Consider the following 16542-nt stretch of genomic DNA (forward strand, 5'->3'; position numbering starts at 1 on the left):
CATTGCGATGCTTAAGCATGCGCAGTTAGTACCTGATCGACCGCTGTGGAAAACGCACAGCAGTGATCGGGTATGAATCAGGCTCCAAGTCCATCGCGATGGTGCCGCCCCAGGGCCCTGTACTCTGGATGATGACACTGCTCGCACACCCCTCCCTGCAGCCCTGGCAGCCGTATCTTCTGTGTGCAATTTGTGCTCATCATTCCCAGTCTATGGAACCATAATTAATCACTCTTAGAACTTGCGCAGTAGATTACTGATGACGAGCGACAACATGCAAATAAACGCAATTTATAATGTATTTATTGTTTATTAGAACCGATAGAGAAAGTTATTGTATTACTAGGACGGCTGGTCCAGACGGGCATCCCTGCTAAAATGTTACACAGAAGTGGTGAGCGGCTCATCGTACCTGAACCATGGGGTCAGACTTGGCCAGGCGTTTCAGGCCTTCCACCAGCTTCGGGAGGTCTGCAGGGTTCTTTGCCTCCACGGCCACCCGTACGACGGGGCTGACGCTGAACTTCATCACCCGCATGTTATGGGCGTGTTCGAAGGTGGTGATCGTGCCGGTCTTCACCAAGAACTGGTCAACGCCAACAAGGCCCACGATGTTGCCGCAAGGAACGTCTTCGATGGGCTCAACGTAACGGCCCATCATCAGGATTGTCCTGCGAGTAGAGACAGGCATGGGTCATGTACAGAGATAGTCACCCCGCCAATGGTTCTCTGGACAAATGTGTTTGGAAACAGCTGATGGAGACGGGACCTTCTTCCAAATCTCTTACACATATTAGTGGGGCTAATAATATGAGGACAGGGAAGAGGTTTAATTAAGGCAGTAGATAGAAAGACCTTTATGAGGAGAAAGAGGGACTAGATTGGGCCATTTTGGACTCCACTGCTGGACTTGCAAGCCGAAACAGACCGCCCTTGTCTGCAGATGGGGGGTGGAATATTCAGACATTTAAAACCCTGTCTCACTCCTGCAGGACATGAGGCACTGGTTACGCAGGGGAACCCTACACCTTTTCCTTGCACAGGTCCTGTCTCCTGAGGGTGACCTCTTTAGTAAATCTCTGTCCCCAGATAGCGGATGGGAGAGACGCACAGAAAACATTCTCCTGTTGCTACAATCCTCTTGTTCTCAGCTGACGGACGTACCTCTGTATAGGTTTCAGATACAAATCTTCCTTCTTCCCCGGCGTATAGTTGGGGCCCATGATACGCACTTTCTGTCCTGTGGATACAACCCCGGAGAAGACGCGACCGAAGGCGTAGAAACGTCCCTTATCGGTGGTGGGCACCATCTTAGAGATGTACATCATTAATGGCCCTTTAGGGTCACAGGTTTTCATACCTACGGTGATATGAAGATTAAATGGTTTTATTCAAATTCCAGGATATCTCCAGAAATAATCACACGTGATGTTAGGTCCTTACTTAGCGGAATCTCCTGCCAACATAGATTACAGTGTACTATCTAGTATGTATTGCAAGGCTTTCCTGACCTGTGTACTAGAGACCGAGAGGTTAGGAGATTCTGCACCCTATCACTTGAACCCATGTGCTCCTAATGCTTCATCATAGATGCTTGTACACTTCTGGACAATGACCAACATTTGGAACCCTCCACATCCCACAGACTGTAAGCTTGCGAGCAGGGCCCTCCTACCTCTATGCCTGTTTGTTTTTACCCAGTTTTGTCTTCTAATTGTGTCCAGTTGTAAAGCGCAACAGAATTTGCTGCGCTATAGAAGAAACTGTTAATAAATAAATGGCATAGAAGGGGGGGATGGGGAGTGACAACCACTTTAACCTAACCGTTCAGTCTCTGACATACTCCAGACCTGCCAGTGTTGATGATCTTACCTATAGCAGCCTCGTCATCGGGCGGCCCCTCGTACAGGAGTTCACAGCGGTACTTCTGTGCCGTCACAGGGGAGGGCAGGTGAATTGTGATCATCTGCAACAGGGCATCTCCAGCCGGCAGCCAGCGTCGCATGACAGCCTGCAGGACAGGAAGACAGGATGACACGTGCCAAGTACCAAGCGCTGCATGACCAAGGGAGAAAGATATCAGCGGTAGCAATCTTCAGCATCCAGGTGCATAGGATGTAGGAGAAACATGACCTGCACACTACCTCAGCTGGCACCGTGTACCCGACAGACCACTGACCTATAACCCAGATCACCCGTGCGAGACCGTGTTATGGCACAGTCTTATGAAGAATAAGTAAGGCTGTTACCATGAAATAATGTTGATTTTTCCAGTACAGCTGTGTCCTACTGCAGAGGTTCCCAAACTCAGTCCTTAAGGCACCTTAGCAGTCCAGGTTTTAAGGATATCCATGCTTAAGCACAGGTGACTTCATTAGTACCTCAGTCAGTTTGAGTATACCATCTGTGCACAAGCATGGATAGCCTTAATACGTGGACTGTCAGGGTGTCTTGATGACGGGTTTGGAAAATCCGACCTAGCGCCTATATGTGCACACATGGCGCAAGACGATCCAGCACAGGTAGTGTAATGAAAAATTGCATTTTTGTAGCATCAAAGCCGCTCGATGCTAGGTTGCAACTTTTGTACTAAGGAATTGGTACAACCTATAAAGTCACAGACAGAGCATAACGGAGCACAGTGGGAGGAACAGAGGAGGCTGCTTGTATCTGCACCTTTGTTCCATAGAATTGTGGCTTAGTCGCACACAGATGTACAAGCAGCGCACGCCCCAGTGGTCAGTATATGCTTGCAGATGTTATCAGTGCATTTAAGACACAAAGGAGGACACTGCGGCCAAGTTGAAAGGACCTGGCGCGCCAGGAGTGGCTATTTGGCACGCCTAGAGCAAAGGTGTATGAGGGCACATCTGTATTACTATACCCAGGACAGGTTTTTCGGAAGAAGAGCTAACACCATGATTGTGCCTCAGAGGCAGTGGAATTTGCTTCACACTCACAGTTCCAACAAATAATGTCCTATGGGAACTACACCTCTGCCCTTCCCCTCACTGGTGCACCAAATCTGCTCCTCTCCCACAACCAGCACCGTGTAACTTATTGGAGCGTGCCAGACACAAATTCTGTCATCCCCGTGGTAATAAACACCCCATATGCGCTGCTCCTGGGGGCCATATTCTCACCAGTTTCTGCTACAACGTCCTCTTCTCTCAGAGAGAATTTCACACATCGTATACCGGCTGCTTGTAAACTTAGCCTCAGATACTGTACATGACCGTATTACTCAGGCCTGGATGACCGTATTACTCAGGCCTGGATTATTAACACTAGGAACCAGGGACATCACCGAGGCAGAAAGCACCCATGTCATATCACGGTTTCCTTTTTATGCTGCAATTTCAGCACTGCCACATGTCATAGGAGAACTGATCAGCTGCACTCTCAGTGATGTCACTGGCTGTAGGAGAACTGATCAGCTGCAATGTCACTGGTTATAAGAGAACTGATCAGCTGCACTCCCAGTGATGTCACTGGTTGTAGGAGAACTGATCAGCTGCACTCCCAGTGATGTCACTGGTTGTAGGAGAACTGATCAGCTGCACTCTCAGTGATGTCACTGGTTGTAGGAGTACTGATCAGCTGCACTCTCAGTGATGTTACTGGTTGTAGGAAAACGGATAGGCTGCACTCTCAGTGATGTCACTGGTTGTAGGAGAACTGATCAGTTGCACTCTCAGCAAGGTCACTGGTTATAGGAGAACTGATCAGCTGCACTCTCAGTCATGTCAATGGTTATAGGAGAACTGATTAGTATTAGCTGCACCCACAGTGATGTCACTAGTTATAGGAGAACTGATCAGCTGCACTCTCAGTCATGTCACTGGTTCTAGGAGAACTGATCAGCTTGCACTCTCAGTGATGTCACTGGTTATAGGAGAACTGATCAACTGCACTCTCAGTGATGTCACTGGTTCTAGGAGAACTGATCAGCTGCATTCTCAGTGATGTAACTAGTTCTAGGAGAATTGATAGGCTGCACTCTCAGTGATGTCACTGGTTCTAGGAAAACTGACAGGCTGCATTTTCAGTGATGTCTCTGGTTCTAGGAGAACGGACAGGCTGCACTCTCCGTGGTGTCACTAGTTATAGGAGAACTGATCAGCTGCACTCTCAGTGATGTCACTGGTTGTAGGAGTACTGATCAGCTGCACTCTCAGTGATGTTACTGGTTGTAGGAAAACGGATAGGCTGCACTCTGAGTGATGTCACTGGTTGTAGGAGAACTGATCAGTTGCACTCTCAGCAAGGTCACTGGTTATAGGAGAACTGATCAGCTGCACTCTCAGTCATGTCAATGGTTATAGGAGAACTGATTAGTATTCGCTGCACCCACAGTGATGTCACTAGTTATAGGAGAACTGATCAGCTGCACTCTCAGTCATGTCACTGGTTCTAGGAGAACTGATCAGCTTGCACTCTCAGTGATGTCACTGGTTATAGGAGAACTGATCAACTGCACTCTCAGTGATGTCACTGGTTCTAGGAGAACTGATCAGCTGCATTCTCAGTGATGTAACTAGTTCTAGGAGAATTGATAGGCTGCACTCTCAGTGATGTCACTGGTTCTAGGAAAACTGACAGGCTGCATTTTCAGTGATGTCTCTGGTTCTAGGAGAACGGACAGGCTGCACTCTCCGTGGTGTCACTAGTTATAGGAGAACTGATCAGCTGCACTCTCAGTGATGTCACTGGTTATAGGGGAACTGATCAACTGCACTCTCAGTGATGTCACTGGTTCTAGGAGAACTGATCAGCTGCACTCTCAGTGATGTCACTAATTCTAGGAGAATTGATAGGCTGCACTCTCAGTGATGTCACTGGTTCTAGGAGAACGGATAGGCTGCACTCTCCATGGTGTCACTAGTTATAGGAGAACTGATCAGCTGCACTCTCAGTGATGTCACTGGTTATAGGACAACTGATCAACTGCAAACTCAAAGATGTCACTGGTTATAGGAGAACGGATCAGCTGCACTCTCAGTGATGTCACTGGCTGTAGGAGAACTGATCAGCTGCACTCTCAGTGATGTCACTAATTCTAGGAGAATTAATAGGCTGCACTCTCAGTGATGTCACTGGTTCTAGGAAAACCGACAGGCTGCATTCTCAGTGATGTCACTGGTTCTAGGAGAACTGATCAGCTGCACTCTCAGTGATGTCACTAATTCTAGGAGAATTGATAGGCTGCACTCTCAGTGATGTCACTGGTTCTAGGAGAACGAATAGGCTGCACTCTCCATGGTGTCACTAGTTATAGGAGAACTGATCAGCTGCACTCTCAGTGATGTCACTGGTTATAGGACAACTGATCAACTGCAAACTCAAAGATGTCACTGGTTATAGGAGAACGGATCAGCTGCACTCTCAGTGATGTCACTGGCTGTAGGAGAACTGATCAGCTGCACTCTCAGTGATGTCACTAATTCTAGGAGAATTAATAGGCTGCACTCTCAGTGATGTCACTGGTTCTAGGAAAACCGACAGGCTGCATTCTTAGTGATGTCACTGGTTCTAGGAGAACAGATAGGCTGCACTCTCAGTGATGTCACTAGTTCTAGGAGCATTGATAGGCTGCACTCTCAGTGATGTCACTGGTTCTAGGAGTACTGACAGGCTGCATTCTCAGTGATGTCACTGGTTCTAGGAGTACTGACAGGCTGCATTCTCAGTGATGTCACTGGTTCTAGGAGAACTGATAGGCTGCACTCAGTGATGTTACTGGTTGTAGGAAAACGGATAGGCTGCACTCTGAGTGATGTCACTGGTTGTAGGAGAACTGATCAGTTGCACTCTCAGCAAGGTCACTGGTTATAGGAGAACTGATCAGCTGCACTCTCAGTCATGTCAATGGTTATAGGAGAACTGATTAGTATTAGCTGCACCCACAGTGATGTCACTAGTTATAGGAGAACTGATCAGCTGCACTCTGTCATGTCACTGGTTCTAGGAGAACTGATCAGCTGCACTCTCAGTGATGTCACTGGTTATAGGAGAACTGATCAACTGCACTCTCAGTGATGTCACTGGTTCTAGGAGAACTGATCAGCTGCATTCTCAGTGATGTCGCTAGTTCTAGGAGAATTGATAGGCTGCACTCTCAGTGATGTCACTGGTTCTAGGAGTACTGTCAGGCTGCATTCTCAGTGATGTCACTGGTTCTAGGAAAATGTCTAGGTTGTATTCTCTGTGATGTCACTGTTATCTGTGTATATGTAGTAATTACTGTGGCTTAGAGACCGGTAAACATTCTGTAGCATCATATGAGAAGCTTCTGGCATATGTTACAGTGATGTGTAATGCTGCTGTATTGCAAAAAGGACACATTTTTAATAATTAATTAGCCGAGATAGCAGCAATGTTGGGGATGGTTTGTACATATGACCATGACAGTCCAATTCATTTTCTGATAACGAGTGAGAATATAGCCCTGATTGCACTGTACCCCACTTGTCGAATATGGTCACACCTTTGTCAGTTATGAGATCCTGAATACCGGGGGCACGTCTGCTTACGCCTGGGGGTCCACTGATGACATATGTAAGAGCCTGAAATAAAATGGCATCCTGCCTGCCACTAAGTCTTAGTACTGCTGCCTTCCTAGATGAGGAAAAAACAGAGATGGAGAAATGACACGTTACATATAATCCACCCGGAATAAGGGGGTTATTAGTGTGACATGGGAGCTGCTGATCCTGACTGCACCTCTAAACAACGGCTGGAGGAAGACTGAAAGAGAACGGTTATCCAAGGAAGAAGAACGGAGAGCAAGGACACGCACAGCAGAGGCAGCGCTCCCCTGCACTACACAGAGTCCGGCTGACCGCAAGCTAAGCGCATCACGCCTGTGCGTTACACGCTCTCAGCTCCACACACTGCATGGAGTCCTGAAATTCTCCTCCCCTTACTGATTTACATAACAAATTACTACTACACACCCGCTCCTAACGAGGCACACCATTACACACCTGCTCCTAATGATGCATACTATTACACACCTGCTCCTAATGATGCATACTATTACACACCTGCTCCTAATGATGCATACTATTACACACCTACTCCTAATGAGGCACACCATTACACACCTGCTCCTAATGATGCATACTATTACACACCTGCTCCTAATGATGCATACTATTACACACCTGCTCCTAATGATGCACACTATTATGCACCCGCTCCTAATGAGGCACACCATTACACACCTGCTCCTAATGATGCATACTATTACACACCTGCTCCTAATGAGGCACACCATTACACACCTGCTCCTAATGATGCATACTATTACACACCTGCTCCTAATGATGCATACTATTACACACCTGCTCCTAATGATGCATACTATTACACACCTACTCCTAATGAGGCACACCATTACACACCTGCTCCTAATGATGCATACTATTACACACCTGCTCCTAATGATGCATACTATTACACACCTGCTCCTAATGATCCATACTATTACGCACCCGCTCCTAATGATGCACACCATTACACACCTGCTCCTAATGAGGCACACCATTACACACCTGCTCCTAATGATGCATACTATTACACACCTGCTCCTAATGAGGCACACCATTACACACCTGCTCCTAATGATGCATACTATTACACACCTGCTCCTAATGATGCATACTATTACACACCTGCTCCTAATGATGCATACTATTACACACCTACTCCTAATGAGGCACACCATTACACACCTGCTCCTAATGATGCATACTATTACACACCTGCTCCTAATGATGCATACTATTACACACCTGCTCCTAATGATCCATACTATTACGCACCCGCTCCTAATGATGCACACCATTACACACCTGCTCCTAATGAGGCACACCATTACACACCTGCTCCTAATGATGCATACTATTACACACCTGCTCCTAATGAGGCACACCATTACACACCTGCTCCTAATGATGCATACTATTACACACCTGCTCCTAATGATGCATACTATTACACACCTGCTCCTAATGATGCATACTATTACACACCTACTCCTAATGAGGCACACCATTACACACCTGCTCCTAATGATGCACACCATTACAACCATTACACACCTGCTCCTAATGATGCATACTATTACACACCTGCTCCTAATGAGGCACACCATTACACACCTGCTCCTAATGATGCATACTACTACACACCTGCTCCTAATGATGCATACTATTACACACCTGCTCCTAATGAGGCACACCATTACACACCTGCTCCTAATGATGCACACCATTACAACCATTACACACCTGCTCCTAATGATGCATACTATTACACACCTGCTCCTAATGAGGCACACCATTACACACCTGCTCCTAATGATGCATACTATTACACACCTGCTCCTAATGATGCATACTATTACACACCTGCTCCTAATGATGCATACTATTACACACCTACTCCTAATGAGGCACACCATTACACACCTGCTCCTAATGAGGCACACCATTACACACCTGCTCCTAATGATGCATACTATTACACACCTGCTCCTAATGATGCATACTATTACACACCTGCTCCTAATGATGCATACTATTACACACCTACTCCTAATGAGGCACACCATTACACACCTGCTCCTAATGATGCATACTATTACACACCTGCTCCTAATGATGCATACTATTACACACCTGCTCCTAATGATCCATACTATTACGCACCCGCTCCTAATGATGCACACCATTACACACCTGCTCCTAATGAGGCACACCATTACACACCTGCTCCTAATGATGCATACTATTACACACCTGCTCCTAATGAGGCACACCATTACACACCTGCTCCTAATGATGCATACTATTACACACCTGCTCCTAATGATGCATACTATTACACACCTGCTCCTAATGATGCATACTATTACACACCTACTCCTAATGAGGCACACCATTACACACCTGCTCCTAATGATGCATACTATTACACACCTGCTCCTAATGATGCATACTATTACACACCTGCTCCTAATGATCCATACTATTACGCACCCGCTCCTAATGATGCACACCATTACACACCTGCTCCTAATGAGGCACACCATTACACACCTGCTCCTAATGATGCATACTATTACACACCTGCTCCTAATGAGGCACACCATTACACACCTGCTCCTAATGATGCATACTATTACACACCTGCTCCTAATGATGCATACTATTACACACCTGCTCCTAATGATGCATACTATTACACACCTACTCCTAATGAGGCACACCATTACACACCTGCTCCTAATGATGCATACTATTACACACCTGCTCCTAATGATGCATACTATTACACACCTGCTCCTAATGATCCATACTATTACGCACCCGCTCCTAATGATGCACACCATTACACACCTGCTCCTAATGAGGCACACCATTACACACCTGCTCCTAATGATGCATACTATTACACACCTGCTCCTAATGAGGCACACCATTACACACCTGCTCCTAATGATGCACACCATTACAACCATTACACACCTGCTCCTAATGATGCATACTATTACACACCTGCTCCCAATGATGCACACTATTACGCACCCACTCCTAATGAGGCACACCATTACACACCTGCTCCTAATGATGCATACTATTACACAATTGTTCCTAATGAGGCACACCATTACACACCTGCTCCTAATGATGCACACTATTGCACACTTGCTCCTAATGAGGCACACCATTACACACCTGCTCCTAATGATGCATACTATTACACACCTGCTCCTAATGATGCACACTATTACGCACCCGTTCCTAATGAGGCACACCATTACACACGTGCTCCTAATGATGCATACTATTGCACACCTGCTCCTAATGATGCATACTATTACACACCTGCTCCTAATGATGCACACTATTACACACCCGCTCCTAATGATGCATACTATTACACACCTGCTCTTAATGATGCACACTATTACACACCTGCTCCTAATGATGCACGCTATTACACACCTGCTCCTAATGATGCACGCTATTACACACCTGCTCCTAATGATGCATACTATTACACACCTGCTCCTAATGATGCACACTAGTACGCACCCACTACTAATGATGCATACTATTACGCACCTGCTCCTAATGATGCATACTATTACACACCTGCTCCTAATGATGCACACTATTATGCACCCGCTCCTAATGAGGCACACCATTATACACCTGCTCCTAATGATGCACACTAGTACGCACCCGCTCCTAATGATGCATACTATTACACACCTGCTCCTAATGATGCATACTATTACACACTTGCTCCTAATGATGCACACCATTACACACCTGCTCCTAATGATGCATACTATTACACACCTGCTCCTAATGATGCATACTATTACACACCTGCTCCTAATGATGCACACTATTACGCACCCGCTCCTAATGATGCACACTATTACGCACCCGATCCTAATAATGCACACTATTACGCACCCGCTCCTAACGAGGCACACTATTACGCACCCACTCCTAATGAGCACACTACTACACACCTGCTCCTAGCGAGGCACATTACTACACACCTGTTCCTAACGAGGCACATTACTACACACCTGCTCCTAACGAGGCACATTACTACACACCTGCTCCTAACGAGGCACATTACTACACACCTGCTCCTAATGAGGCACATTACTACACACCTGCTCCTAACGAGGCACATTACTACACACCCGCTCTTAACGAGGCACACCATTACACACCTGCTCCTAATGATGCACAATATTACGCACCCACTCCTAATGAGGCACACTACTACGCACCCACTCCTAATGAGGAACACTACTACGCACCCGCTCCTCACGAGGAACACTACTACGCACCCGCTCCTAACGAGGAACACTACTACGCACCCGCTCCTAACGAGGAACACTACTATGCACCCGCTCCTAATAAGGCACACTACTACACATGCTCCCAAACTACTAATGCACACTCGCCTATTGAGGTACAATTCCTAACGAAGCACACTACTACAAAACCCAATCCTAACAAAGGTGAAGAGACCCAGACCACAATTTCATGAGACACACACGTTCCCCATCACAGAGCCTCCATCCAGATTATTTGCATACAAAACCACGTCCACTTCTGTATCAGAGGACACTATAAAGCAAGCTCTACCTGGCAGTGGGAGGGGTTATGATAGTAAGAGGAGGAGAGTTTTATTCTTAGCCCCAAAGTAATGTCCCCTTATATTAATCTACAGGAAAAGGAAGGATACAGATTTCTACTTGCACATTCTGACCAATTCCCATTCTGCTCCAGACCAGGACACGGTACCTTGAGGAGTTGCTTTCCTTCCTTCTCTCGGTCTTCTGCATCCAGCTTGATGTCCAGCTTCTCAATCAGTTTGGCAGTTTCCTCCTTCTTGAAGTTCATAATGGCGTCAAACACCTGCAATGCCGGTGCATGGTCTCAGTACCACACTGATTATGATCTAAACAACCCGCTCCGCTTAAGGCGGCATTAAATGTGTCCTATACCTTAAAGATGGGGTCCAGGATCAGCTGGCTGAACGTACGCGGCAACTTCTTCCCGTCAGCGCTGGTCGCAGATTTGCTAAATTTGCCGGCGGCTGGATCAAAATACCTAAATATACAAGTGATCACAATACTTAGTGCTCTGCGGAATTAGCGACAAAGAACAAGTGGAACGGTGTAGCAACTCTTCATGGTTCTAGCTACAAGTGTGGCACAATTTTACTTTATACTGAGTCTGGTGGAATATTTGCTGTTGGCGTCTTTCAAGAGTCAATAGCAATATGTCAGAAATACACCCCTCCCCCCTCTATGTGACTACGTACTTGTCTCCCCACAATTTCTTCATCATGTCCTCCACCTTCTTCGCTCGCTCGGCCGGGGTAAGCTGAGATTTATCGCCCTTGCCAGAAAACTTGGCAACATACATCTCTGCAAACTGCTTCAAGGTGAAAGCCCAGCCGTGCAGACCAGAGCCAAAGCCGACTGTGCCAATTACCGGGTCAATCTGTGGGTACACAAGGAATGTGGTTGATGGAGTGCGGCCGGAATCTACGTATTCCAATTTTCTAAATGAGCAGCCAACCAGAGCACCGATTGACATTACCATAATATTGCCCATGGGGCCGAATTCCCCCTCTCCGTACGTAGAGATGATGACATTGACGTTCTCCACTATGCGTTGGAAGGTCAGGTACAACTCCTCAGGTTCCAGCTGCAGCTCCAGCAGCGCTCGGTCCATCTTGTTCATCATGAGGACTGGTTTGATCCGTTCGGCGATGGCTTGCCGCAAGACGGTCTCCGTCTGAACACAAACACCTTAAACACCGGTAGAAATAAAAGGAGGTGGCGGCTTAGGGCTGGTGGAAGGACGATGCAACCGCTCCAATTATAAAAAGAGATTAAAACAAGTGAGCTGGTATGGGATGTATTATACAGATTGTGGCCCAGATTTATCAAGCCTTGGAGAGTGATACATTTCACGGTTATAAAGTGCCAACCAATCAGCTGCTAATTGTCATGTTACAGGCGGACTTTAAAAATGACAGTTCTGAGCTAATTGGTTGGTACTTTATCACCATGCAATTTATCAGTCTACAAGGCTTGATAAATCTGGGCCTTACTGCTGCTGGGTATATACATTACAAAAATTGCTCCACTGCGTAGATCGACATTGCGTCCATCAGTGAATTAGGTCATTTGTTAATTAACTAAATTAAAAACAACGCGGTACCTCTGCTTATTTGCAGACAATATTCCCATCATATTGCACGGAGGAAGGGGCCACTGGTTTTTATGATGTCTATCTGGATCTCTGGTTGCATTAATAAAAAGTCATATAAGCTGTCTTTTGAATAATGATCATTTGTTGGGAGTGTAGCCTTGTCCTTTATTACACAGAATACAGAACCATTGGCTGCTGCGGTAAGGACATATCACCGGCTCAGTGGTCTACTCTGTACTTTTTCTATGAACACGCTCTCATCCATACCATAGGACAGGCATTCCCAACCACGGTCCTCAAGGCACACCAACAGTGCAGGTTTTAGGGATATCCAGGCTGCAGCACAGATGGTTAAATCAAAATAACAGCTACTAATTAAGTCACCTGTGCTGAAGCCTGGATATCACTAAAACCTGCACGGTTAGTGTGCCTTGAGGACCGTGGTTGGGAATGCCTGCCATAGGAGGTACTCTGCAATCTCTGATTTTAAGCAACAGAGTCCTCCCTCTTGGACAGCAGAAGCGTGCCACTACTATACAGCAAAATTTGATCATGCTACACTCTCATTGCTCATTCAATGTACTGTAATACAGATGAGTAAAAGCAGACGTGGTATAGCTCATTTCATTTCTCCTTCATCCACTAGGGGCCACTGGAGTGCAGATACAATGGGGATATAGTAGGCAGTAGCTGGGAGCTGGCACTTTAAATTTATAACCATGTGACTAGCTCCTCCCCTACTATGTCCCCCATCCAAGCTAGTCTTAGTTTAGTGCCCAAGGGAGCTGGTTCACTCTTGGGACTTCAGAAGATTTTTTATTTATTTCTTTTTATTATTCTTTTTATTTTTTCATTTAGCCATTCTCCGAGTGGTTTTCTCGGCTGCGCTTCAACTAGTTTTACCTGAGTTTCAGGTCCCTGCTCTTTCGGTTTTTCTTCCAGAGGAAATTAGCCTGGCTGCCGGAAGTGCAGACTTTTTTGCAGGGAGTACACTAACTGCAGCCTCCCTTTCACCCTCCAGCGGCACCAGTGGACCTCATACGGGTTCTCACTTTTCTGCAGTCTCGGTTATTTGTTTTTCCGAGTCGGTGGAGATGTATTATCTCACCTGGAAGGTGGTCCTTCTTCTGGATCTGACTTGGGCCAGCTGGGTGTTGAAGCTTGGGTCTCTCTCTCTCTCTCTCTGTCGGCCTTCTTGCCGGATATTCCATAAGGATGGGCTGGGCTTCATACTCGGCTGTCGTTTCCTCCAGGTGTTCTGTCTGCTTTTCGCACAAATCTGCCACTTGTGTTTTCGGCCCTCTCGGTGGATTCACCGGATTCGTGACCTTTAGAAGTTGTCAGGGCGCTCCGACTCTCTGTACGGAGGACTTCGGCTGTTTGACAGTCTGATTTCTTCTTTGTTCTGTACGATGCTTCCGTCCTGGATGGCCGGGGCCCCAGCAGACGTTGGCCAGTTGGATACGTTTGACCATCAGACAGGCTTATTTGGCGGTTGCTCGAGAGCCTCTGTCTTCCATTTCGGCGCACTCTACGCGCTCTGTGGGACCTTCGTGGGCGGCCACCCGCGGGGTTTCCGTGACTACTTCATGACACGATGCCGCTTGGTCGGGCTATCTTACGTTTGTCACGTTTTACGGATTTGACACTTTTGCGGCCTCTGTGTCAGCGTTTGGCCGAGCGGTTTTGCAGGACTCTCAGCGCTCTCCTGCCCGTCTTGGGAGCTCTGGGACGTCCCCATTGTATCTGCACTCCAGTGGCCCCTAGTGGATGAAGGAGAAATCAGGATTTTGGTACTTACCGATAAATCCCTTTCTCCGATTCCACAGGGGCCACTGGACGCCCACCCAGCGCTATTTCTTACTACTTCACTTGTCTGTTTGCAGGTCACTGTGTGACTGCGCGTATTGTTCATGATACGCTTTCACTATGTTTCCAGGTTTCCTTGGTGTTATCCTGTTTAGTTGGCTTAGCGATCCTCCTCTACTTAAACATTGGTCTTTTCCAGCTCTCCTCGGGCACAGTTTTAACTAGACTGGCTTGGAGGGGGGACATAGTAGGGGAGGAGCTAGTCACATGGTTATAAATTTAAAGTGCCAGCTCCCAGTTACTGCCTACTATATCCCCATTGTATCTGCACTCCAGTGGCCCCTGTGGAATCGGAGAAAGGGATTTATCGGTAAGTACCAAAATCCTGATTTCTGATCTCCTTTCTCTTTCCATTCTGATAACCTCATCTGGTCTGGCATAAACTGAATTCCCCTATTACAGGGACAATATTTGCATTCCTGCTAGGGTATTCAATTATCCGCAAATTCACTGCAATTTTTCGCCCGAAAATTTTTCACGGCAATCGGCCGAAAATTGCCGCGAAAACGCTCCGTTTTTCGACCTATTCAATTCCGACCGGGTTTCACGTGAAAATTCTTGCAGTGAAAAGTGCAGGTGAAAATGGGGAAATCAGCCTGTACCCCAAAAAATGCTAAACTAACATAGGAAAACAGAAGAGAAGTGTGTTAGAGATCACATTAGAGAGTTTTTGGGGACTTAAATTATGTGAAATGGCTGTTATATGCATTTTTTTTAAATGCAAAAAAATGATAGAAAGCAAGTTTTTTTTGAGCAAAATAAATGCTCTCATTAAATTTGGGGTACATGAAAATGGGTATAAGTATATATTTGGTTCATTTTAGGGTACTTTAAAAAAAAAGTGGAAACAGACCGATTACTCCCATCTGCAAGCCTAAAAAACACCTGTACCACTCATAAAGCACCCCAATATACCTGTCCCATACCTTGAACCCCAATTTCCATCACTTTTTACTTTTTCACCCCAAAAATGACATGTCATTATTGGCCAATTAAAAATAATTAAAAACTTCAACGTGCCTAATTAGTTATTAAGGGGGGTGTCCCAGGAGTTCTGTACCATATCCAAACATTTTTACTTTAAAATAGTGACTTTTCCCAACTTTTCACCTGCTTCAGAGAAGGTGAAGTGAAATTAGTGAAAAAATGATCACCGATAAATTTTCCAGGATAATTGAATAGGCTGTAATTGCGTTTCACGTGAAAAGTCCGTTATCACTGCTAATTGAATATACCCCCTGGTCTCACTATCAACAGACACTGTTTATTGTTTAATATGATGCAACTGTATCAACAAAGCTTCAAAACTTGCTACAGCATGTGCGTTATTTCAAAATACTGCACAGCATTGAGACAGTCTATGGAGATTATGTTGTTAAATAGCTTTTTCTAATGGGTGTTTGGAAAAATACAGCCAGTGTTTTTCTCTTCCATAATTGGGACATAATATAATTCTCGAGAGTGAACTTTAATAAGAGAACAACTGATCACATTTTCGCTGTGACTGGTGCTATAATTACTGTTTCTTTCCCCCACTACTACTGTACACTATGAGAATTATATAGAGCCTAATTCAAGGTTGATCGCAAAAAGCAAAATCTTCCTCTAATGGGCAAAACCATGTGCTCTGCAGGTGGGGCAGATGTAATATGTGCAAAGAGAGTTAGATTTGGGTGTGGTGAGTTCAAACTGAAATCTAAATTGCGGTGTAAAAATAAAGCAGACAGTATTTACCCTGCACAGAAACAATATAACCAACCCAAATCTAACTCTCTCTGCACATGTTACATCTGCCCCACCTGCAGTGCACATGGTTTTGTCCATTAGAGGACTATTTTGTTTTTGCAATCAACCTTGAATTAGGTCCATAGTATCTATTGTGTATTGCTAAATAGTTAGAATACCAACA

The 16542-nt window shown here is 45.8% G+C and overlaps 1 protein-coding gene across 2 annotated transcripts in view; it reads right to left on the reverse strand.

Annotated features, from left to right (window-relative positions):
- LOC135054959 (elongation factor 2-like) overlaps window positions 1–16542 on the reverse strand; it is a 74776-nt gene that overhangs the window by 37875 nt on the left and 20359 nt on the right. For both annotated transcript variants that reach the window (XM_063958475.1, XM_063958466.1), the window contains exons 4-10: window positions 12147–12358; window positions 11866–12047; window positions 11546–11651; window positions 11343–11456; window positions 1873–2011; window positions 1165–1360; window positions 413–671 (exon numbers count right to left, since the gene is read on the reverse strand). In XM_063958475.1, coding sequence (XP_063814545.1) covers window positions 413–671; window positions 1165–1360; window positions 1873–2011; window positions 11343–11456; window positions 11546–11651; window positions 11866–12047; window positions 12147–12358 — 1208 coding nt within the window. The remainder of the gene's footprint in view (window positions 1–412; window positions 672–1164; window positions 1361–1872; window positions 2012–11342; window positions 11457–11545; window positions 11652–11865; window positions 12048–12146; window positions 12359–16542) is intronic.

The sequence above is a fragment of the Pseudophryne corroboree genome, chromosome 1, assembly GCF_028390025.1.
Source record: "Pseudophryne corroboree isolate aPseCor3 chromosome 1, aPseCor3.hap2, whole genome shotgun sequence".
Lineage (NCBI taxonomy): Eukaryota > Metazoa > Chordata > Amphibia > Anura > Myobatrachidae > Pseudophryne > Pseudophryne corroboree.